The sequence below is a fragment of the Ambystoma mexicanum genome, chromosome 11, assembly GCF_040938575.1.
Source record: "Ambystoma mexicanum isolate Mex_15411 chromosome 11, UKY_AmexF1_1, whole genome shotgun sequence".
Taxonomy (NCBI): Eukaryota; Metazoa; Chordata; class Amphibia; order Caudata; family Ambystomatidae; genus Ambystoma; species Ambystoma mexicanum.
Window position 1 is genome coordinate 446,051,466 of NC_090934.1, and position 23,253 is coordinate 446,074,718.

General features: G+C 49.8%; 1 protein-coding gene across 1 annotated transcript in view; it reads left to right on the forward strand.

The window, feature by feature from the left end:
• LOC138504995 (embryonic protein UVS.2-like) overlaps nt 1–23,253 on the forward strand; it is a 53,757-nt gene that overhangs the window by 14,590 nt on the left and 15,914 nt on the right. Inside the window, exons 7-10 of the mRNA XM_069625356.1 lie at nt 1,000–1,081; nt 2,740–2,867; nt 4,430–4,545; nt 22,540–22,765. Coding sequence (XP_069481457.1) covers nt 1,000–1,081; nt 2,740–2,867; nt 4,430–4,545; nt 22,540–22,765 — 552 coding nt within the window. The remainder of the gene's footprint in view (nt 1–999; nt 1,082–2,739; nt 2,868–4,429; nt 4,546–22,539; nt 22,766–23,253) is intronic.

Consider the following 23,253-nt stretch of genomic DNA (forward strand, 5'->3'; position numbering starts at 1 on the left):
TGGTTAGAATACATTTGGGACAATCCATAAAAACACTAACTCTCTAACATAGCGGTGGTAAGGGGCATCTCAAATCTTAAATTCAGTCAAGGTTTCAGTATATAGGGGAAGCCTACTGAGGCCTGCTTGGACCCAACATTTGAGTGCCAAAGCAGCAAGGTGGTGTCACACAATGGCTAGCATATCATATCACAGGAAACATGCTGTTATTCTTAAATTACATTTACATGTTAATGAATTTCACAAGATAAGAAGAAAATAAAAGGAGGGTCCAGCTGTTTGCCTATGCAATGGATTGTCCCTGGAAACAGTGGAACAGTATATGGCAGATAGGAAGCAATGGTTTTGACCACTCCTTTGAGTTGCACTCAGCCTCTGTACTTCTGAGATAACTTCAAGGCCCTGATGTTGTCTGGTTCTATCCAAATGTATTGTGGCTTCTAGGAAGAGGTGCATTAGAGCAAGCCCCTTTTTGGGCCGGTTACAGTAGTACAATGACTGGTGCATAGCCCCAGGATGAGTGAGCCAAGTCACTGGATATTGTTATAAACTAATACAAAGCTTTAGTTATTTGACATACTTAGGATATTTGTATCTTATGAAATGAGATACAAATATTGAAATAAGAGATTAATGGGGTGGGCGAGTAGCATATCAGATAGAGTTCAGTGCTTCTAGACAAATTAGACAGATTAGTCATGATTGTAAATTGAATACATTCAAATATGATATGATATGATATGATATGGCATTTATAACGCACCTTTTCACAAGTCTTTCAATGCATGACAAAGCAAGATGGGAAACAGGGTGAAGACAAAAAACAACGATCTTACTAGGCCTAGTGAAATTCAGATCTCGCAAGTGATCTTACCCTGATACATAAAAGTAAGAGCAACCGACCTGAGCAACCTGTGCAGTTGTTCTTTATAAACCGGTGCTGCTCTTTGTTCTCAGGTTTTCTGAGATGTGTTTCTTACTGTTTGTTTATTTTGCTAGGAAATGGTGGCAATTTTAACAAAGAAAACACCAATAACCTGGGCCTGGAATATGACTTTGCTTCCGTCATGCACTATGGAAAGTAAGTCTGAAATGTTCACCTGAATGATTAAGACAATATTCTATTGAATAAAACCCTTCTCATAAAATCCACAAGGAGTTGAGTAAACATGGCCTAGTCTTCTAATTTTGTTGATCTTTTTGAAAGTCTTGCTCCATCTGAATCTGCAGATCATGTCTATGGTAGAAAAGTGTGAATCAGACTAAGATATAATCCATACACCAGGCACATCAGGCCTAATGGAATTCAATGACGTTTCCAAGATTATATTGTGTCAGTAGTTCTTCCTTCAAAACATTGTCTTCTCACTATGGCTACCTTAACTATTCAAACCACATTCATTCCTGATGTTTTTTTTTCTATAAATCATTTCAAGTCCCCACCTGTAAACATGTATCATTTTTAGTTGTTCATTAGTACCTTTACAACGTAGATGAGTAATTCAAGAGAAAATCCATTACTAAGGAACACAAAGGGCCTCAATACGCGGTGGCGGTAAGGGATTACTGGCACTGGTAAGGGCACAGGTGCCGGTAATCCCTTACCACCCTATTCCGAGGTCCCTAAGTGGGTCCCTTCCGTTAAGGGACTTCAGAGCTAATAACGGTACCGCAAATTGCAGTACCGTTATTAGCTCCATCCCCATTCCCATTGAGCCCTATGGGGAATGGTTCCCGGAATGAGGATTTACCGGGTCCTCCAAGGTTGGAATGGCCCGGTAAGTCCCTATTTCGGGAACCCGGACCCAGAATGCGGTAAGGGGGTAGCCATGGCGCTAATAGGGCCATGGCTGCCGCCTACCGCGTAATGAGGCCCAAAATATGTTCTCACAGTGATCCCTAGAGACCTACTTCATAGATAGCAAAGAACCGTCCCCAATGAGACAGTCAGAAGAGATGGAGCAAGGGCTTGCTCACTTATGTGCTGGTGACCTCCCTGGCCAAGGAATGGAGGTAGGGGTTCTAGCCTGAGCTGGGTAGCATGTGCAGAGGAGTAACGAAGGAGCATGCGTGAAAACTAATGTAAACAATTCTAACTTACGAAAGCATCATTTTTCTGAACAAATGTAGTCCTAATTTCAGACCTCCAATAGAGATATGATATGATCTGGCATTTATAACATGCCTATTCACAAGTGTTTCAAGGCCCGACGAGGCAAGGGAGTGGGTACAGAGGGAAGACAGACAACGATCATACTAGGCCAGGTGTCATTCAGATCACGCAAGTGCATGGGAAGGGGAAAGGAGGAAAGTGCGGGGTGGGTGTGAACAGAGCGGTACATGGGATAATAGAATAAATAACAATAGGTCAAGTACTGCCAGCAGGTGGCAAGTGCAAGGGTAAGTGCAGACATCAGGTGTCAAGTGCTGGTAGTGGGACTGTAGGGATACAGAAAACGATCCCCAAGTGCGAGGGTTGCCAGGAAGGCAGTGCAGGTGTGCCAGTGGCAGGGGAGGGGACCTGGGCCCAAGATCAGAGGGTGGCCACCGTAACCAGTACAGTTTCAGTATCAGCCAGGAAGTCAGCAAGGGAAAAAGGAGGAGAAAAAACAGAAGAAAAGAGAAAGGTTTTGAGGTGCTTCCGGAGCCGGAGATGATTCGCCTCAAGTTTCACCTTAAAGTGGTTTACAATTGGACAATACAGGTTGTGCTTCTTAAACAATTTTTTCATCTCCCCAGATATGCTTTCAGTAGTACGTACGGACAGCCGACAATCATCCCGAAGCCAAATTCAGACACGCCCATTGGACAGAGAAATGGACTGAGCAACCTAGATGTTTCTAAAATCAACACCCTCTACCAGTGCAGTAAGGAGTTTGGGTTATTACGGTCATCCCTTCCCGGACTGAGCTCTTCGATATCCCAAATAGTAAAATCCAATTGGGCTATCAGATTTACCCAAATAAATATACACATTTACAATGTAAATTTTTCTTACACAGTTACACACACTTAAAGCTTCCTAACATCTATCACTGATGGTTTATGAGCATTCATCAGCAAAGGCATACTAACATGATTCCCTGTTGTCATCCTATCTTAAAGCACTGATACCATTCCAGCTTCCACCAATGATGTCTCCACGGCATATATTCAGTGACAGAATTGCACAGTTCCTCACTGATGCCATCAAAAGATCCATCAATGCTGGCATCATAGCAATCCTCACTGATTGAATGTCAGCATTAGTCACACTGCCCATTCTTGCACGTATTCCTTTCTAACATTTCAGTATTAATCAGTGATGACATTCGTGCATTCCTTAATGAAAGAAACTTTCATCAAAAATGACTTCCCAACTTCCTTCAATTGATTGCATCCTAGCCTTCATCCACAGACAGGGCCTTAACATTGAACCACTGAAAGTGTCCCAGCATTCATGAAAGCTGGCTTTGTAGTTTTCTTCACTGGTGGCATCCCAACATTCATCCACTGCCACTGCGAGAGCACATTTATTGCTGGGTGGCCCAGCTTTGATCAAAATTCCTCATACCGGTGGCAGACCCAGAAGGCATTGATTCATGATCCTGATGACATCATATCTCACCTTCCTTCTTCTTCCCTTCACCACTATGCCAACATTAAATCTGGATGCACCCACGCAAGTTGCCTCAAAGTCTTTCTTGCGTGTCAGGGTTGGTGCACATGACTGGAAATCAGTAGAGAACAGTGATGGGGTGTCATTTGATGCGGGCATAACAATATTATTCAAAATACCAGCGAACTGAATTTTGGTCATGTGGCACTGTGCATGAGGTGACATCTGTCATTTCTTGCTCTCTGCACACACAAAAAGCTCAAGCCCTCTACAGAACATTTCTAATGTAAATGTAAAAGTTATAGTCAGTTACACTGCACCGGCTATCATCAAGGAGTTGAGGTAGATGCATAAACCAATTATTTTTCTCCCCATACTTTTGTATTTGTTTGCATGTTTGTTTTCACCGAAGAGCCACTAACTCACTCCCGTTGACCAGCTGCCACAGAGGAGCTCATTTTGCTCACTCTCGGCGTCTCCCATGATCAAAGCTTGTCCTGAAAGTGTATTCTGCAGACCCCTGGATTAACCAGCCTTTAATAAATTACGATGAAAATGAAAACACAAAGGGAGACAAAGAAGAGGGGAAAAACGGGGGATATGGCCATGGTGGTTTAGGAAGATGGGGAAGTGCTCGTTTTTGAGGGGATGTGTGGGGTCCTCCGGTGTTGAAATTAGATTGTTGCTGCCAAGTGCAGACACAGGTTGGCATTCGGGAGCCATTAAGTTACACTGCAGGTAAATGTGCGTTTTGGCATGATGGGCTCGAGATATGTTAATTTGCACTCATCATTGTTTTTATTTTTTTTATTTTTAATGCATTGCCTTCAGATGTGTGCAGCACATTGCTCTCTGATACCACAGGCTCGCTCAAGTCTTCCAATAACCCCTCTGCGTACCCAAACAACGTCAACTGCATCTATCTGATCCGAGTGCCATCTGATAAGGTAAAGTCTTCAGGGGCACTTGAATAATGCTCGTCAGCTACATGCCACTGTGGCACTGAAATCAGCCAGGAATAGTGGTTGTGGGACTTAGTGGCGTACTTAACTAGGCACCGTCCAAGAAGGTAAGGCCAATGCTCAATGGCGTTGACTTTTTTATTGGCAGAGTGGTGGGGAAATGGTTGACCCTATGCATGTTTTGTCTAATGAGTTTATCATCAAGGAGTTGAGGTAGATGCATAAACCAATTATTTTTCTCCCCATACTTTTGTATTTGTTTGCATGTTTGTTTTCACCGAAGAGCCACTATTCACTCCCGTTGACCAGCTGCCACAGAGGAGCTCATTTTGCTTAGGGAGTACCGTATGTGAAATGCGTTAGAGCCCTGCGTAAGGCTTTTACAGATATAGGGGGTAATTCATAGAATTTAACGCACAAGTGGCACATGCATCTGGCGCACAGTGTGCGCGTGCGATTGTCTGCACCAGCCGCGTGCGCTAAAATCCATTTCCGCACCAGCGTATTCATGGATTTCAGCTACCAAAACCAGCCGTAGCGCAGAGTGGCGAAGCGACCCTGCAGCAGCGCCAGTTACGCCCCCAAGAACGCCCCTTGCGCAAGGAAAAGCCATCAAAATCCCCAATCCAGCGCAAAGGGCTGCGCTAACCCTGGACTAGTATACGGGGCCACCACACAGCACACGGCAAACGGGGAACGGGTATTACTGGGGTTTGCGGGAATTTTCACACGCGAAAGGCCCTGTGCGAGTGGGGTACATGTATTACTGGGGTTCGCAGGAAGTTTCACACGCAATAGGCCCTGTGCAGTGGGGTACATTGGGGTTCGCGGGAAGTTTCACACGCGATCGGAGCAGGGTATGTGTATTTCGGGGGTGTGCGTGAAGTTTCACACGCGATCGGAGCAGGGTACGTGTATTTCGGGAGTCGGTGGGAAGTTTCACACGCAATAGGCCCTGTGCGAGTGGGGTACGTGTATTACTGGGGTTCACGGGAAGTTTCACACGCGATCGGAGCAGGGTATGTGTATTTCGGGGGTGCGCGTGACGTTTCACATGCGATCGGAGCAGGGTACGTGTATTTCGGGGGTGCGCATGAAGTTTCACACGCGAAGGGCCCTGAGCGAGTGGGGTACGTGTATTACTGGGGTTCGCGGGAAGTTTTACATGCGATTGGCCCTGTGCAAGTAGGGTACGTGTATTACAGGGGTTCACGGGAATTTTCACACGCGATTGGCCCTGTGCGAGTGGGGTACGTGTATTACTGGGATTCGAGGGTAGTTTCACATGCGAAGGGCCCTGTGCGAGTGGAATACGTCTTTTACTGGGGTTCGCTGGAAGTTTCACACGCGAAGGGCCCTGTAAGAGTGGAGTACGTCTATTACTGGGGTTCGCTGGAAGTTTTACACGCGATTGGCCCTGTGGGAGTGAGGTACGTGTATTACTGGGGTTCGCGGGAAGTTTTACACGCGATTGGCCCTGTGCGAGTGGGCTATGTGTATTACTGAGATTCACGGGAAGTTTCACACGCGAAGGGCCCTGTGCAAGTGAAGTATGTCTATATCTATTACTGGGGTTCGAGTGAGCTTTCACACGTGATTCCGCTGTCAGAGCGGGTATGTGTATCTAGTGGGGTGCACGGGGAGTCCCACGCGTGAATTGGCAGTGTGGGTCCTCCCAGGTGTGCCCTCCACCCCATCCACGGCCCCTGCAGGCAACCCACAACACAGGGGACTACCCTGCACAATTGGCCATGCTCCCCAGCCAGCACACATGTCACCTTCCACTAGTGATCACCAACTCATGTCCCCCTGCACTCCCACCCCCATCAGTCAGGGGCACCTGCCAGCAGGCCCCCACTCATGTCCCAATCATGTCCCCCTGCACCCTCACCCCCCGGCAGTCAGGGGCACCTGCCAGCAGGCCCCCACTCATGTCCCCCTGCATCCCCACCCCCCAGCAGTCAGGGGCACCTGCCAGCAGGCCCCCACTCATGTCCCACTCATTTCCCCCTGCGCCTCCACCCCCCAGCAGTCAGGGGCACCTGCCAGAAGGCCCTCACTCATGTCCCACTCATGTCCCCCTGCACCCCACCCCCGAGCAGTCAGGAGCACCTGCCAGCAGGCCTCCACTCATGTCCCACTCATGTCCCCCTGCACCCCCACCCCCCAGCAGTCAGGGGCACCTTCCAGCAGGCCCCCACTCATGTCCCCCTGCGCCCCCGCCCCCAGCAGTCAGGGGCAACTGCCAGCAGGCCCCCACTCATGTCCCACTCATGTCCCCCTGCACCCCCCCTCCCAGAAGTCAGGGGCACCTGCGAGCATGCCCCCACTCATGTCCCACTCATGTCCCTCTGTACCCCCACCCCCAGCAGTCAGGGGCACCTGCCAGCAGGCCCCCACTCATGTCCCACTCATGTCCCAATGCACCCCCATACCCCAGCAGTCAGGGGCACCTGCCAGCAGGCCCCCAATCATGTCCCCTGCGCCCCCACCCCCCAGCAGTCAGGGGCACCTGCCAGCAGGCCCCCACTCATGTCCCCCCTACACAAAATAAAGATGCACATTCATGGCCCCCTTCTACACCAAAAAACCACATCATGCCACCCCATTCTTGAGACGCAATGATTTCCCAATCCACCCCACACTGACATGCCTATCTCAAGACACAAACCAAAAGTCAACTATGTACATCAACACATGTCCGTCACACAGATACACTGGTTGGCATGGATTGTGTAAACCCACATTTTCACATGCATCAACCCAATGAGCAAATCTCACACATGGAAATAAAATATGAAAATGTATTATGTACAAAAATAAATAAATTAAATTAAATAACACAAAAATACCAAACATGAAATGAAAAGCATGTGCAAAAGATGAGTGAATGAAAATTATAACCAATCCAAAAAAAATCAAAAGAAAAACAGTCCAAACTCTCCCTCCACCAACGCAAATCCAAAGGAAATGTAAAAAAAGAAAATCCATTGCTTCATGTCCATAAGAAAAAAAAAATCAAATTAATCCATGATCAAACTATTCAAAATCCATTGTCCAAAAGAAAATTCCATGATTCCATGTGCAAAATCAAAAAAAACATATCAAATCAATCCATTGTCCAACTATGTAAAGGGTCCATGAGCCCAACCAAACAAATGAAACCTACGTAAGAAACTACCTAAAAATAGAACTATATACAAATGTGTGTGGCATTGTCCATTGACCACAAATAAAAGGAAAAGGAAACCTAACTCTAAAAACTATTTACAATGGCAGCGGGCTAGTCCGACGACTCACTTCCCTATTTCCCGGGCCAGGGCATCATCGAAATCCTGCTCGATGTCCCGGAGGTGATCCTCTTCCATGGCCCCGTGGGTTCGCAGGGACGATGACATGTGGACCTCCAGGTCCCTGTGAATTGCCTCGAGGCACTCGGCCCGCCTCAGAGCCCTACGCATGGAGTTCTCCGCCCTGACCATCGTGAGCCGTGCCTCTTCTGCCCGCTGCCGCTCAGCATCTACAGCATGGCCTAACCGATGCCACACGGAAGACACTTCCAGTCCTGGGTTCTCCTGCCCTCTGGCTGATGCCTGCCCTTCCGATGTTGAAGGCCCCGAACCATCATGGCTCCCACCTTGTTGCTGCTGCTGCTGTGCCTCTGCCTGTGCCCTGGCTCTTGCTGCCTGCACATCCGCCTCCGGCTGGGGTGCAGTTGTTGAGGTGGTCACCCCTGCTGGATGTCCGACTCCCGACTGTGGCAGGGATGTGTCCTCCACCAGCCTGGCCGCAGGGTCAGAGGCAGCTCCAAAGGGTACCCAGGTGATACATGGGTGGGAAGATGGAATGGAGGACGACTGGTGCGTAGGGGGTTCAGGTGAGGAGGGGGTCGCAAGAAAGTCCAGCACATGGAGGAATCCAGCACTGGTGACTCGTCCCAGCAGGTCAACGCGGTCAAAGAGGCACCCGAGATGATGTGCAGTCTCTTCACGAAAAGACTGCACGTCAACTCGCATGCCCCGTTGACGCAACGCTATCCCGGCCAGGACAGGCTCAACACGGTCCCGGATAGCCACGTCCGCAGGGAGAGAAAGGCTAGTTGTTGTGCGCTCATCCCCTCCCTGAAAACGGGTCTGGACGTAGGCATCCCTGTTGGTGCCAGATGATGCAGTGACAGGATTAGGGACAGGATTGCACACAGGCACCTCCCGGTGGCCTGTGCTGCCTCCTGTCCCTGGTCCTGCACTGCACCACTAGCACCAGTGGAATCTCCACCTCCTGACCCCGTGTGTGTCCCTTCCACGGTCTCCTCCTCCACCAAACCCCCACCAACCTGGATGACTATATGCCATCTTCTTCCGTCGGACCCTGTGGCGTTTCAGCTGCCCCTTCTGCTGCCGAGGAGTCCACCTCCAACCTCTGCCTCTTGGACCTACCCTCGGCAGCTGCGGCCTGGGACGCGGCACCAGACTCCTCACTTCCCGACGAGATGACAATCTGGAAGGGGAACCGGGCCTTGCGTCTCCGGCTGGTGGTGCGATCCCTGCCGCTGTGCTCCACAGCACCCTCTCCGCCCTCTTCATCAGTCGACGCTGCAGACAGGGAGAGATAAAACACAGGCATCAGGGCACAGTACATTGGACTGATACACACATGACAGTTGTACATGAGTGGCATTGTCAAACTTCAGACATGGCATCACACTGCATGACACACATGTCATTTTAACTCACACACATGAGCATTTCCACAGCAATATTGCACCAGGCAGCACCATCCATACACATACAACAGCATGTACAGCCAAAGGTGAGCCTGACATCACATGAAACACTGGGAGTGCACTAGACATGCACACACGCCACCACACTTACATGCATGTGTACATCTCCTCCAACTGGCGCAGTGATGAGATCGCCATACATGTCACATCTGACATTCAGCCTTCTAAATATCAGTGTCACGTGCATCCATGTTGCATCACAGTTGCACACTTGTCAAATACACATACATGCACATGTACACAGTGCAGATACATGCATTATGAACCACCATCCATGCCACAACCATGCCAATGTACATTCACAGAAATTCAAACATGTGTGCTCCCACACCTGCATTTGCCCAGCATGCTTACCAACACATACACCATCAATGTGTCTCACACCTGGGAGGACTCACATGTGGCAGCCTCACGCCCATGTTCATACACATCCCTACATGGACCTACAAAAACACATGTGCAACCTGCACACTACTGGCACACCACGACACGCACAGCGTCCAATCACCATGCATGTACACTTACCGCTCGACTTCAGATGGGTCTGCCTCTCAAGGATCTGGACGTAGAGCCCTGGGCATATGCATTCCAGGACCCCCATTTGGTGGTCCGACAGCTGGCCCTTGTGCCCCTTGGCATCCACTGCCTTTGAGAGGTGCCGGGCCTTGTTGAGGGTCCTGGACCTGAAGTCCTTCCAGAGCTTCTTGACATGATGTAAGTTGCGGACTGCCACCCCCTCCGCATTGATGGCAGTCACAATGTCCATCCAGATCCTGGTCCGTCCTTCATAGTCGGCGCGCAAACTTCCAAAGAGGGAATCATACTGCCCCAGGACTTGCTCCACCAGGACACCAACATCCCTGGCACTGAAGCTGGTGGCCCTCTGCCTCTCTGGCTGGGGGTTGCCAGTGGTCTCAGATGGTGTTGTGCCTGACAATGGCAACCCCAGAGGCAGGAGTGGGTGGGCAACTGGGTCCTGGGGCTGGGCTGTGGAGCGACGGAATCCCAGTCGGGAGTGTTCGGTTCCAGCAGGGGTGGTCACAGCAACTGCACCCCTGGCTGGCAGCAAATGACAGGGCACGTGGGCAGCAGGCAGTCAGGCAGCAGCAGATGGCAGGTGGGAGCATGCTCGGGCCTCTGGGGGGAAGTAATTCAGCCTTCTGGGCAGGAGCGTGGTCTTCCGTGTGTTTTTGCGTGGCCAGCTTGATACGGAGTGATTTGGCACATGAAAAAATTGCACGTCAGCGTGTATTGGAGGAAAGGCCCTTAGCGCGTAAGTACGTCAGCACACGTATGCGTTTTCATTGGACCAAAGGCCCTTAGTGTGTAAGCGCTTCTCTGACGTTACGCGCGCAGGCATTTCCCTCGTGACGTGGGCATTTTGTTTCAGCACGGGTCAAAAAACTGCACGTCCGCGTGTGAATGCGTGTAATCTGAGGAAAGGGCCAACGCGCGTAAGTGATGTGACGCATGCGGGTGTTTCCCACAGCACGGTTAAAGGTAAGTGGGGCCAGCAGTTCACTGTGCGTGCCTTTCGTGGAGACCGACGTGTGTAGCTGCTTTGTGTAATTTTGCGTGCCATCACATCTTCACAGCGATCGAGGACGTATCTCTTCTTTTGGCGGGGGTGTTGGCTACACGTGTTTTTCATTATCACGCTAGTCAGGCGGTGAGTCGCGCATTCTATTTTTCCCACTGCGGGTGCCCCTGTGTATCACACCCGTTTTCGAGGTCATAGTAGCCTGCATGTCCCACGCGTATTCATTTTTCGTGTTACTGGGTGCCACCGCGTACTGCGGGAGGTTGATTCCACGCACGTAGGCTGCAGGGTTGCGTGCATGGTTTTACTGCAGTTTTGGGGTGCCTGGGCGTAGCGTGACCCGTCACTACATCAACGGGGTGACATACAGCCTTGCAGGTGCAGGGGGGCTGTTAACATCTTGCATCCCACCCCCTTCACTCAATTGCCCAGGTCAATTGTGGTGTACACCTCCCATTGGCACTACTCCATCTGTGCCGGCACTACTACATCTGTGCCATAGTTGGGAGGCCACCAAAGGTGAGGGGCGCCTCAGCTGGGCGTACTCCTCGTGGCAGGCGTGGTCAGGGATGTGGCCGGGGTGACCAGGGAGTCAGGGGACTCCAGGATGTCCAGGGTGGCTGCAGAGGGGGAAGAGGCAGGGATGCACCACTTGAACATGATGTTGTGCCATGTGTCGGTGCAATCATGCCACCACCCCCTGTGGTTCCGGGAGATGCAGCTTCTGCATCTGGCACAAGCGCCCGTGCGACCCAGCAGTCTGTTTCATCGACTGCCACGGGCCCAAGGGTAGTGGTAGCTGCAGGTGCAGCTGTGGACACCACCACCCAGGGTCAGGGTCTGCCAGCGCAGGCTGCGTTGGCAATTGAAGAGCCCTTGGAAGATTTCCAACAGGACCAGAGGGAAACCGTAGGGGCACGCAGGGCTGCCCTGACCAAGACACGTGCTCCTGGGGAAGTAATGTCATCTGCTGCCCCGAACAGCTGGGTGTTGGCAAATGCATGGGGCAGATGCAGCCAACAACACCCCGGTTGTGAGTCTGCCAACCAGGACAGTCGCGGTCAATGACCCTGCCACAGCGGATGTTGACGCGCAGGGTCCATTAGACGGCACCCAGCTGCCACTGACACAAGTCAGCCCTTTGTTCGTCCCTCCACCTGCCACTCCCTTGGCTCAATCCACCGGTCCCACTGGCCATACTGATCAGGGCGGCATCAGCCAGCCAGGGTCTGCGCCACAATCCAAGAGGAGGAAGGTTGCACCTGCAGCACAGGCTGGGACCCCACACACAGCCACGAACTACTGCATGTTGAGGAAGAAGCCTTTCTGCAACCAGGAACTGAACTTCCTCGTGGGCTACGTGCGGGACCACAGCCGTGACATGCTAGTGGGTGCTAATTGTCAGACTACGGCTGCCCACCGTGATACCCACAGGAAGCAAGTTGCGGAACATGTGAGTGCATTCTGCCATGAGGTGCGCACGGTGCAAAAAGCGTTGGAATGACCTCAAACGCAGCGCTAAGGCTCAGCGTGCATCAAATTACAACTTGACTCTGATGACTGGCGGTGGGCCTGCACCGGAGGAGGAAGACCTCACACCGCATGAATCACTCGTTGCGGAGTTCAGACCATCTGAATCGGTCGAAGGAGTGAGAGAGATGCCGGACTTTGATGCCCAGTCCAGTGAGTGTTGATGCGTGTTTGTCGAGGACGTGTGTGTTTTACTTGTGTGATGTGTTGTGCATGACTGCCACTGCATATCACGTGCACATGGTTATGATATGCGAGTAATGCAATGCTTCCCTGATGCATGTCTACTCTGCTGGATGGTGGACATGTGGAGCAGACGGGGACTGTCCACATCACCACTTTTGCACCCTAGTCACATGCTGGTTACCAGTATGCTCCTCCGGTCCATGTTCCAGCTCACTGGCACTTCTGCATGTAGCGTGGGGTGACCTTCCTCTCAGCCCAGGAACTATGCATAGCATGACTGATGTGCATGTGTCCTCTGCCTGCAAGGGGGTAGCCAATCTAGGCATGCTCCCTTGCTCCTCAACCCCCTGCTCTGCACCCCAATTCCATCTTAGCACTGGTCTGCTACAATATTGCCCTTGGTTACTTCCCTGGTCATGCCTCCTGTGTACATTGTAACATCCAGCGGCCAATCTGCCAGACATATCCATTGAGGTACATCATCAGTACTTGATGCAGGGTGTTTCACTTGGACTGTGCAGAGGTCAGATGCCCCGCAGGGACATGAGTGCCCATTCATGCTCCATGTGCATTTCACGCATGCCCATATGTGTCCACAAGCCCATGATTACCTAAATTGCATGGCATTTCATCTGCCTTCCCATGTCAACTGTGGCTCAGTACTGCGTTGCACACATGTTTATGGTCTGACAATCTGTGTGGGTCACAGGCTTCAGCCTGTTTAATGGACAATGACTCTGTCCAACTGGTGTAGTGTCCGCTTCACACGTGGGTGGACTCCAGAGGTTTCATCATGTGTCCTGCTTACTGTCCCATCATCATTTGCAGTGTTGTCACTTGACTCACATGAAGCTGTTGATGCTAGTCAACACTGTCTGTCAATAAACAGGTCTATGGTCAGCCTTTTGATACCATGCTAGGCATCCCTGCTTTTGCACTTGGGTGGAGGGCTGCTTTGCTTGTAGATATGCTATCCATTGAATGCACATTGCACGTGATGCCTGAAGTTGACCTTGCACTGCCTTCACATTTTCTGACACACACCATGAAGTCCTTGTACATGTAGGTAGTGAGTGACATACATATTTGCTGCACTGCATACAACCACTTCAATGCAAACTGCCAGCTTTCAACAGCTCTGATCACAGAAGCAATTTCAAGTTGACCCAGCATGCATGGCAGGTTCTATTTTGTGTGTCACATGTCTGCCTGATGTGTTTGGTGTCGGTGTGTGTGTGTGTTGAGTGCTTCTAACATCTGTAGTGACCTTTTTTCTCTCTATTTTTCAGATGATGACGCAATGGAGCCGGAGGATGGTAATGTCATGCCAGGCACAGGGTTGTTATCACTACATCAACCCAGCACAAGTGGGGGTAGTGGGGTGATAGGCCATGAAAACCCCCAAGTGCTACAGTCCATCTTGTCTCTGGCTGCCTATGAGTTCAGCCCTGAAGAGCACTCTGACGACCATGTCGAGTTGGAGGCGCATCATGTCCATATGTCAGGGGTGAGTAATTCTGATGTGGACACTCCTCTGTCCGCGACACCTGCACTGAGGGGTCAGACAGTCTTGGAACCTCTGCCCGTGGTGGATCGGGATGCAGGGTCACCCTCCACACTAGCCAATGATGTGCCTGGTGCCAACACAACGAGGACACCTGGTCCTTGGGTCCCGCAGGGGTCAAGCCCAGCAACGTGGTCGCCGCGCGCAACCACTGTATACTGACAGCATGGAGCGTGTGGCCCAATATGTGCTCCGCCCTGCTAGGCAGGTGCTTCTCCAGCAGCAGGCGGCACGGTCCACGGCCCGCTTGCTCAGGCTGGGCATGGCGGCTTCAGACATGGCACGCCAGGTTGAAATGTCATCTCTGCATCAAGCAATTGCTGCTCACGAAGAGGCCCACATGAAGGCCCTGAGGGAGGAGCATGCTTCCCTCAGATCCACTCTGGGTATCCTTCTGATGTCCCAGAGGGAGCGGGCAGAGGAGAGGTTTGCACAGCTTGAGCGTACCATCTTAGCTGAGCTGCATGCTTGCCAGGAGGTGCAGCGGTTGTCAAGCCATGCCTTGCAGGAGGAACTCTGTGTTACACATGCTACCTTGCAAGAGGAAGCACGTGTATCACGGGAGGTTCTGCATGCAGACCTACATGTCATCGCCACACAGAACCAGTCTCACCCGTCCGGCAGACCTGCTGCCGATGAGGGGCAAGCTGCGGCTAGGCGTGGTCATGCTCCTGTGCCACGTCCTCCTTTCCAGGAAGAGCCAGACACGGATGACAATCTATCTCCCACATAGGTCGGGCTGTGCAGGCGTTGAGTCCATGGAGGTTTTTTTTTTTCCTCAGCATCCTCGCATGTGGGTGTTGATCAGCACCCTGTACCTCCCCCCTCCTGGGTGCCTCCCCCCTGGGTCATATGTGGCCATTTTTGATTTTTCTTTTAGTTTAGTTAGTTAAGTTTCTGTTTGATAGATAGTTTAAATAGGTAAAGTAGGTTTTTCATAGTTAGTGTAATTAGTTAATATAGTTTAAAATTGCTAGTCTATTGTGCTTTCATGTGATGGTGTGGTGCTTTGTGGCTTTTGAAAGCATCCACTGTCTGTTCCAGCTGGGCCCTTCAAGCTAGTCTTTTGTATGTGTTTGCTGCTTGGGGTCCTTGACTCATATATGCCACTCCTGCTTCCCTTATCCATGGGCACGCAATGATGGTTCGATGTAACAGCCTATTACACAAGGGCAATGGATTGTCATATCTGTGGCATGTCTGCTGCTGTGGAACGTGTGTTAACACCCCTAGTGGGGATGATTGGGGTGTAATTGTCCACTGTTCTTCTTTTGCTAGATGGGTTATTTAATGATTCATGTGTACATTCATTACTATACATTGTGTAGTATGTTTCTTATCTTTAATGAACATGTGCTTGTTTCAAATCATGCCGTAGATAGTGTGTTCCACACTGTTGCTGTGAAAGACGGACTGATGGTGTGATTTCTGATGTACGTCTCTGACATGGTCCAGTCATGTAATGCCTGAAGAGACACACACAGATGAATATTAAGCGTTTCCTGCACTTTCTGAAGGGGGATGAGCCTCAGGACCACCTTTGCCAGCAGACATGGGCCATTGGACGTCTGGAATCATGACACGTTTGGTGCTGCCGACATGCGCCTGTGTGCGCAAGCAGAGGCACAGGGATTGCGATCATACATCCGAAAATCAATGACGTGTTTCAAGGGACTCCAGGCAAGGTGAGTAGCACAGGGGGGTCACAACACAGCAAACCTTCCACCTGGCCAGTTGAACATGCATGCTTAGTAGCAGCACTGACTGTGAATCTGAACAAATATTGGTGTAGAAGCCCACAATACAGCTCAGATGTGTTAGTGGACTGATGGCTAGTTGATGTGAAAGTTGTCTGGGGCACCTGCAGGGGCAGTGGCACATATCCTCCGGTCCACCATGGTCCATTGAGGCACTTGCATTAGCCATGTAGCGTTCCAAGACATGGAATGAAGCAGCTCACAGGGACAGACAGCAAGGGACAGACTCGGGTGCAGTGCATTTCATTTCCAAGTAGAAATTGATACATGCACTGGCTACTTTATTTTGGTCATGGTGGTACAGGACTTGTTCTGAAGTCAGACCTTGCTATATGCATCTGTCTGCTTACACAGGGAACATTGCATGTTGTGTGAATCATGACACATTGGTGTTCCATTTGCCACGCACCCACCGGTGCCTGACTTACTGCATTGACTGTGTATGAACCATCAGAGGGGTAATATTGCGTATGGGTATGAAGCATCCACACAAGTTTGTCTGTTTGCAGTGTATTTTGTTACTTTGGGGCATATTTGGTGGTATGTTTGTGTGTTTTGGGCACGCACAGATTATTAACTGTGGCTCTCTTTGCAGCATTGAAATGCTCCTGTTACCGGACCTGACAGTGCGCAGGCAGGAGGCCAGCACTCACCCCAGAGATAAGTTTCTCTTTGACTTACGTTTGAGTAATTTGGTGCTATGTGCATGTGAACAAGTTTGATCTAATTGTGTGTGTGTTAATGTGTGTACTACATTTTGGTGCATTCCTTACTTTCCCGTGTCAATCCTACTCCCCTCTCCTACCCCTCATTCCGGTTATCCAGTATGCCAATGCATGTCCCGACTGCATATCCCTGACCCTCCTTCCCCACCCGGGTCTCAGAGGCCTGTGTGAGTTAGACCTTGCAGGCACCCAGACCACGGTGGGGGAGGCTGTTTCCTGCCACTCCTGTGCCTGTACACAGGAGCTGTGACAGTAGACATCCGTTCGTGGTGCATCATTCTATGTTATGTGCCACACATGGTTCAGATTTTGTTGTGACATTGTTTTACTGTGCTACCTTGGTTGTTAACATCATTGTGGTAGAACTTGGCCTTTGTGGCATACTGCTACTTCAAGTCATCTACTGGAGGCTGTTCTGGTTTGTTTTGCTGCCTGCAGGCTATTTGCTTGGCTTCTGTGTTGTCCTGCTTTGATTTCTGTTGGATTTTGTGCTTTTGCAAATCTAGGTGGACTCTGAGGGTGCTGGCAACGTTTTACACACAAGGTGGGAGATGGTGACAAAAGGGAAGGGTGATCCTGTGGCCAGGTGGAATTCAAGGATGTCAGATTTATAACCCAGATGCAGTTGTTCAGTGGGTCCTGGTGATTTGTGAGGGGGGGGGGTGTTTTGTTGTTGATAGTTGCCTTGCCCTGCAGTGTGATGGGCACCCTGAAATTGTAATTGTGCTTTCCTATTTACATGATGTATTCTGCTGATCAATGCCTTTTCATGTGTTGTGTTTACCTTTCAGGTGTAAGGGGATTGTTGTGATTTTACATGCTTGGTGTACACATGGTGAATGTTCACATGTGATGTGTAGAGGACACTGATGGTCACTTGATTTCACATGCATATGTTGAGTGCATGTCCCTACTGACCCACACACTCGCACTATGATCCACCACATGTACAACCACCCTTCCATGTCCACGTGTACACTCTGTTTGCCGTCTGGTGCCCACTGTGTCCCTGCAGCACATGTTCTATGACCATTTGTGGATCCTGTACATGCCTATTTTGTTTTTTTTATGTAGTTTGTCACTTAGATGTGATGCTCAGGGTGTGCATCACACACAATGGCTGTTCACTGTGCTGTGCGCTAAGCAGTGTGTTGCAGGAGGTGGACACGGCACACAGTAGCTGCAGTGTTGATTTTGCAATGCACATTGTGCATGTGGACAGGCATTCATTGTTATGTTTAAAATACAACTTTTGGAATGCATTTGGGTATGACTTATTTTGGGTGGGAGGTTGTTGGTCAGTCATTTCATCTGATTCCATGTCAGGCATCATTGTCTGATGCCCATTTACATTTTTTAACATGGCAATGTGCACCTTTTTGTGAATGGCTTTTTGTGTATGGCTATTGCTTGCCATGTCATGTTGTGGTTTGGGAGGGTTTGAGTGACATACCAATGACATACCAATGATAGTCATGTCCTGTTTTGCAGGTCTGTGTGATTCACACCTTGCATGTGTGCCTTTTGGTCACACATGATTGCTTGTGTTTAAGTATCTAGGGATGCACACAATGTGGCAATTCCATGGCAACAATCTCAGGGTGGTAAGGTTGTGACAGTTGACTGCCTCTTTCTCATCATCGATTGTCACCTGGTATGTGCCAGGCCTGTGTGCACTCCGCAGGGTTGGGAGTTTAGGCGAAAAATCTGGCCACAAGCAGGGTCCGGGCTTCCGCGCCACGTGCCCTATCTCCTCCCATGGGCAGCACCTGTGCCTGTGGTTGGGTATGTGGGGGCACCTCCATGTCCACCGGTACGCCCTGCCGTGTTGCAACATTGTGCAGGACACATGCTGCCACAATGATCCTGCACACTACTGGGGGTTTATAGACTAGCTGGCCACCAGAGCGGTCAAGGGAGCGGAAGCGTGACTTGAGCACTCCGAATGTGTGCTCCACTATGGCCCTGGTTGCAATATGGGCCGCGTTGTATCTTACCTGGGGTGGTGTGGTGTGGTTCCAGATTGGCGTCATCATGTGGTTGCTCAGGGGGTAGGCACTGTCCCCTGGAGAGGTGATAATGGTTGTGATTATTGGGGTTTGTGTATTTGTGTGTGTGTGTGTGACATGCATGCATGTGCACGGGCATTTGTACTCACCTAGGAGCCATGTGTCGCCATGCTGCCCAGCTTCCAGGGCCCGGCTCAGGGCGGACATTCTGTATATGAAACTGTCATGGGTGGAGCCAGGGTAGTTTACATAGACAGAGGTGATGATTCCCTTTGCATCTCACACCACCTGTACATTGATGGAATGCCAGTGCTTGTGGTTTTTGTAGATGTGCTCAGTGGCCCTAGGTGGACGTAGGGCCACATGGGTGCAATCTATGGCACTGAGCACTTTGGGGAAGTGTGCCACCCTGTAAAAGTCCTGGACAACGGCCTGCCTTTCTGCGGGTGTTCTGGGCATGTATATGTGCCTGCGGACTGTGGGGCGTGCTGTCATGATTGCCAATACCTGGTGTAGGCAGCGTGACTGCGTGGCCTGTGAGACCCCCCCCACCATGGCAGTAGTCCGCTGAAAAGACCCAGTGGCCAAAAAATGCAGGACATTGAGCACCTTCTCCAAGGGGCTCAATGCTTGGGAGCAGAGGGTGGGGGATGTTAGGTCATCTTCCCACTCCCCGACCAGGTCTAGGATGATATGGGGTGGAAACCTATACCTGCCATAGACCTGGTCGTCAGACATCCCAAAAAGGCTTGTCCGTGGTGAAAAAATGCATGCCCTGGCTATTCTCCTCCTCCTGCGGTGTCCCACGATCAGTGCTGCGACAAATGGGGCATTCATCGTAGCTGTATATACGTGTTTGTTTTTTGCACGCACTTTTATGCTGTGCGCGGGGAGGCTTCCGCCTGCCTTCGTGTGGCGGAAGCGTTGACGCCTGTGCGCGTCTTTTGCCGTGCGCGGGTTTCCCGTATTCGAATCCATGAATACGAGTTGTTCGCGTGCGTGTGGGCGTTCTGTGTAGTTCCCTGCAGTACTTCCCCAGTTACGCCTTCTTTTTCATGCATTATTCCCCATTCCGCTTGTTACGCCCACTGCTCCGCCCACTTTTGTTGTGTGCGCTGCGCTATGTGCGCTTTCGCTGTGCGCTTAGCGCACGCTGTTTGGAGATGTGTGCGCCAGCGTGCGCCATGCACGGATTTGGCGCACAACCAGTGGGAAAGTAGCGCAGCACCTTCCTTGAATCGCACGCTTGCGCATGCGCTTGCTTTCTCCCGCTTGCGCCTCCTTGCGCCTGCTTGCACTGGGATTTTCAGCGCACGTTTGTTCCATGAATCGGCCCCTTAATGCATTGCACTCCATATTTTCATTAATTTGTATGGCAGAGAGGAGAGGCGAAAATCAAACTATGTGTCCATGACCTCCATCCTCTCTGACATAAAAATACTCAAGGATGTGTGCCGGTATGGATTTTCATGCCAGCGCAAATACTGTGGGATTCCTATGGAGTCCTCTGGCTTTTTGCAGTAGCAAATAGCTGGCGGAATCCATGGGATTCCATTGTAAACACTGCCAGGTTTGCGTTCACAATGCATAGATAGCAGGCAGCGTTTACTTCATTGCGTGGCAGAGTGCAAAAGGGCAGCATACAAGTGTGTACGAGGCCTTTTTTCCCTCCCCTTTTGCACATCGGTGTGCAAATGAGGAACATTTGGAGGCAGGGGCTTGTTTACACAGAAGTAGAAATGTAAAGATCCCCCCTACCAGACTTCTCAGGAACTCGAAAATTAGCTACAGAGTGTGTTCTCATTTTTGCCACTTAACATTACCATTTTGTGACTTAACTGTTTTTTTCTCATTCACCACTAGAACATCCCGCGTGGTCATATGGTGATCTTGTTCTCTATATTCGTTTTAGAGCTACCTCTTTGGTACTCTGGAGATAAACAAGGGCTATTCAGCACACATGTGTAACAATTTGACATGTTTATGGTTTCTATGAGCTTTGTGTTCATGTTTGCAAGGCTTCCCCGTCCATCTCTTTAAAGGCTCTTGTTTAATGACTTTCTTCCGGTTATGGATACCAAATGTCCTCAATACTGTCTTCAGTGTTTATAGTGGCTTTAAGATCTGGTTCTTGCTTAGGATATGGCTGTGGGTTTTCAGAGCTATGTGAGTAGGAAGACAACCAGTGCCTGGTGGTCTTTTAAAAGATAGATAATGGTATTAAAATCTGCCATTCAGATTCAGCCCAAGAGCTGTGAAGTCATCTTGATGACACCTGAAGAGTAATGTTGTAGATGTCCACAAATCTAGTGTTTAGCACTATCAAAGTGGATCAAAAACTGACCAAAATAAGAAGAGCAAGACAAAGAGATAAGGATGGGGGCGTAAGTCTTACCCTTTTGAAAGTTAGTATTTCGGAGCAATACGTACAGTTAGAGGGACATTTGGACAGATGTGGAGGTTTAACTAGCAGAAAAAGAAGACAATTTTCTTAATTTACACATTCTTTGAGGAGTGGCCTCTACAGTGCTGCAATAGAAAGTCTCTCTGTCATTCATAAGTGTTTAGGATCTGTTGCTTATCAGATGAAGCAACCTTCAGTAGACGAGGTCAATGTAAATCAGGTTGGGTTTGGTTCTGGACCAGGAGATTATGACGTAGGAGGAGAGGTTCTTGAACAACTCATGGATGTTCTATTTATTATTAGTAACCCGGCGAGAGACAATCAGAAGGCAAGAGCCATTCTGATTGGCTCTCGCCAGGTCCCTACCCGGCCGGGAATCCCTTCATCGGGATTCCACGGCCTTTGTTCCCGGCGGGGGTCGTGTCAGCCCCTCAGCCAATGAGGAGGCTCGAAGCGGGGCCATCCCCGCTCTGAGCCTCCCCGCGGCTGAGAGGCTGCCTTCACCCCCCGCCGGGGACTCGGGTAAGGAATTCTTTTTTTCTAAATCCCCTCCTTTCCCCCGCCCCGCCCCACCCACTTGCCTTCTTGTACCTGCGTCCCCGGCGGGGGACGAGGAAAGTCTACAGCCGTGTGGAGACTCGGAGCGGGGCCATCCCCTCTCCGCGCCTCCACACGTCTGGAGGCTTCCCTCGTCCCCCGCCGGGGACGCAGGTACGTTTTTTTTTTTTTCTCCCCCCTCCCACTCCCGCCCTCCCAACCCCACTTACCTTATTTTTGATCCTTTTTCGGGAGCGGACGCGCTGGGAACACTTGTGTTCCCAGCGCGTCCGCTCCCGATGCCCGCCATGGAAAGGGAAAACGGACTCCATTTTCCCTTTCCATGGCAGCGGCCATTTTCTTGGTCGTTTATATTTCTCCTGAAACGCTGCAGCGCCGAAACGCTGCAGCGTTTCAGGACAAAAAAAAAGCTTTTAGTGCCCCGGTCACGCAATTTGTGACGGCCCGGGGAATTAATAGCGATAAAACCCTCGGGTTTTATCGCTCGGGTCCTTACCTATGGGCCCCGGGGCATTACCTGAGACGGTAATGCCCCCGACGCTCGGGTTCTATTGCTTAAAAAAGCTGTGGATGTCCTCAGTTGTTTTGCATTGTATGGCTGGGCGTGGGCAGCAGACACTATTATAATGAAACCAAGAAATGAATTAACAAGATGCAGACACAACAAGGTGTAGAAATTATTGGAAATCCACTGTAAAGACATTGTGTGAGTTCAATACTAACTACAGTTGTGCAAAATGAGAAAGAAGCTAATGAGATTTAACTGGCAGTCCACATGTGCAATAAATGTTCAGTTACAAATTAATTAATTTCACAAATCATTTAATGGAATATAGCAGTAGAGTCTGTGAAACATACTTGAGGAATAAAATGTGTAGGACTGTTTGAATATTCCAATTCTCATTTCACCCTCTTCCTTGCAGGTTCTTCTGCAGTTTGATGCCTTCGATCTACAGTCCTCTCTAAACTGTGTCTCAGACTATGTTAAAATTTATGATGGTGACAGCAAGACCGCACCAGTCTTACTGAACAAGGCTTGTGGATCTGGATTACCTCCACCTTTCACGTCTTCTGGGAATGAGATGCTGGTGGAGTTTGTCACAGACAACTCCATTACTGGCAGTGGTTTCAAGGCATCCTACAGCAATGGTAGGACTTGCAATGCTTGCATTCTCTAACCCATACGAAGAAGGACACACCTGCCTGTTACATTATTGTCTAAATTGTCTAATAGGGCCATTGGTTGTATCTAAGTTTAGTTTTCTTGGATATTGTTGAGGTCCATGATAGCCACTGTTACAATCATGTTCATACGTTTACAGCACAGGAAGTCACCCAAGCCTAAAACAGGACTTTAGTCTGAAAAGCATAAGCAAATGTATCTTATGAACCATAGTGCCTTCGGCAGGTAAAGACAAATTAATGATTCCTGAATACATTGGTGTAGGGCGTTTGGGGTGTTTGCATCTCTTTTTTTCTTGTAATCATTGCCTGTCAAATGAAAGGTTATTGTCTAAAGTTCAATGTTTTGTAATTAAGTGAAGGGTTGCAGACAATTTGCTAAGTACATTGTGTGGTGTGAACTTGATGGTGCTCAGGGAGGTTGGCAGACTACGCTCCTATGGCTGTTCTTTTAA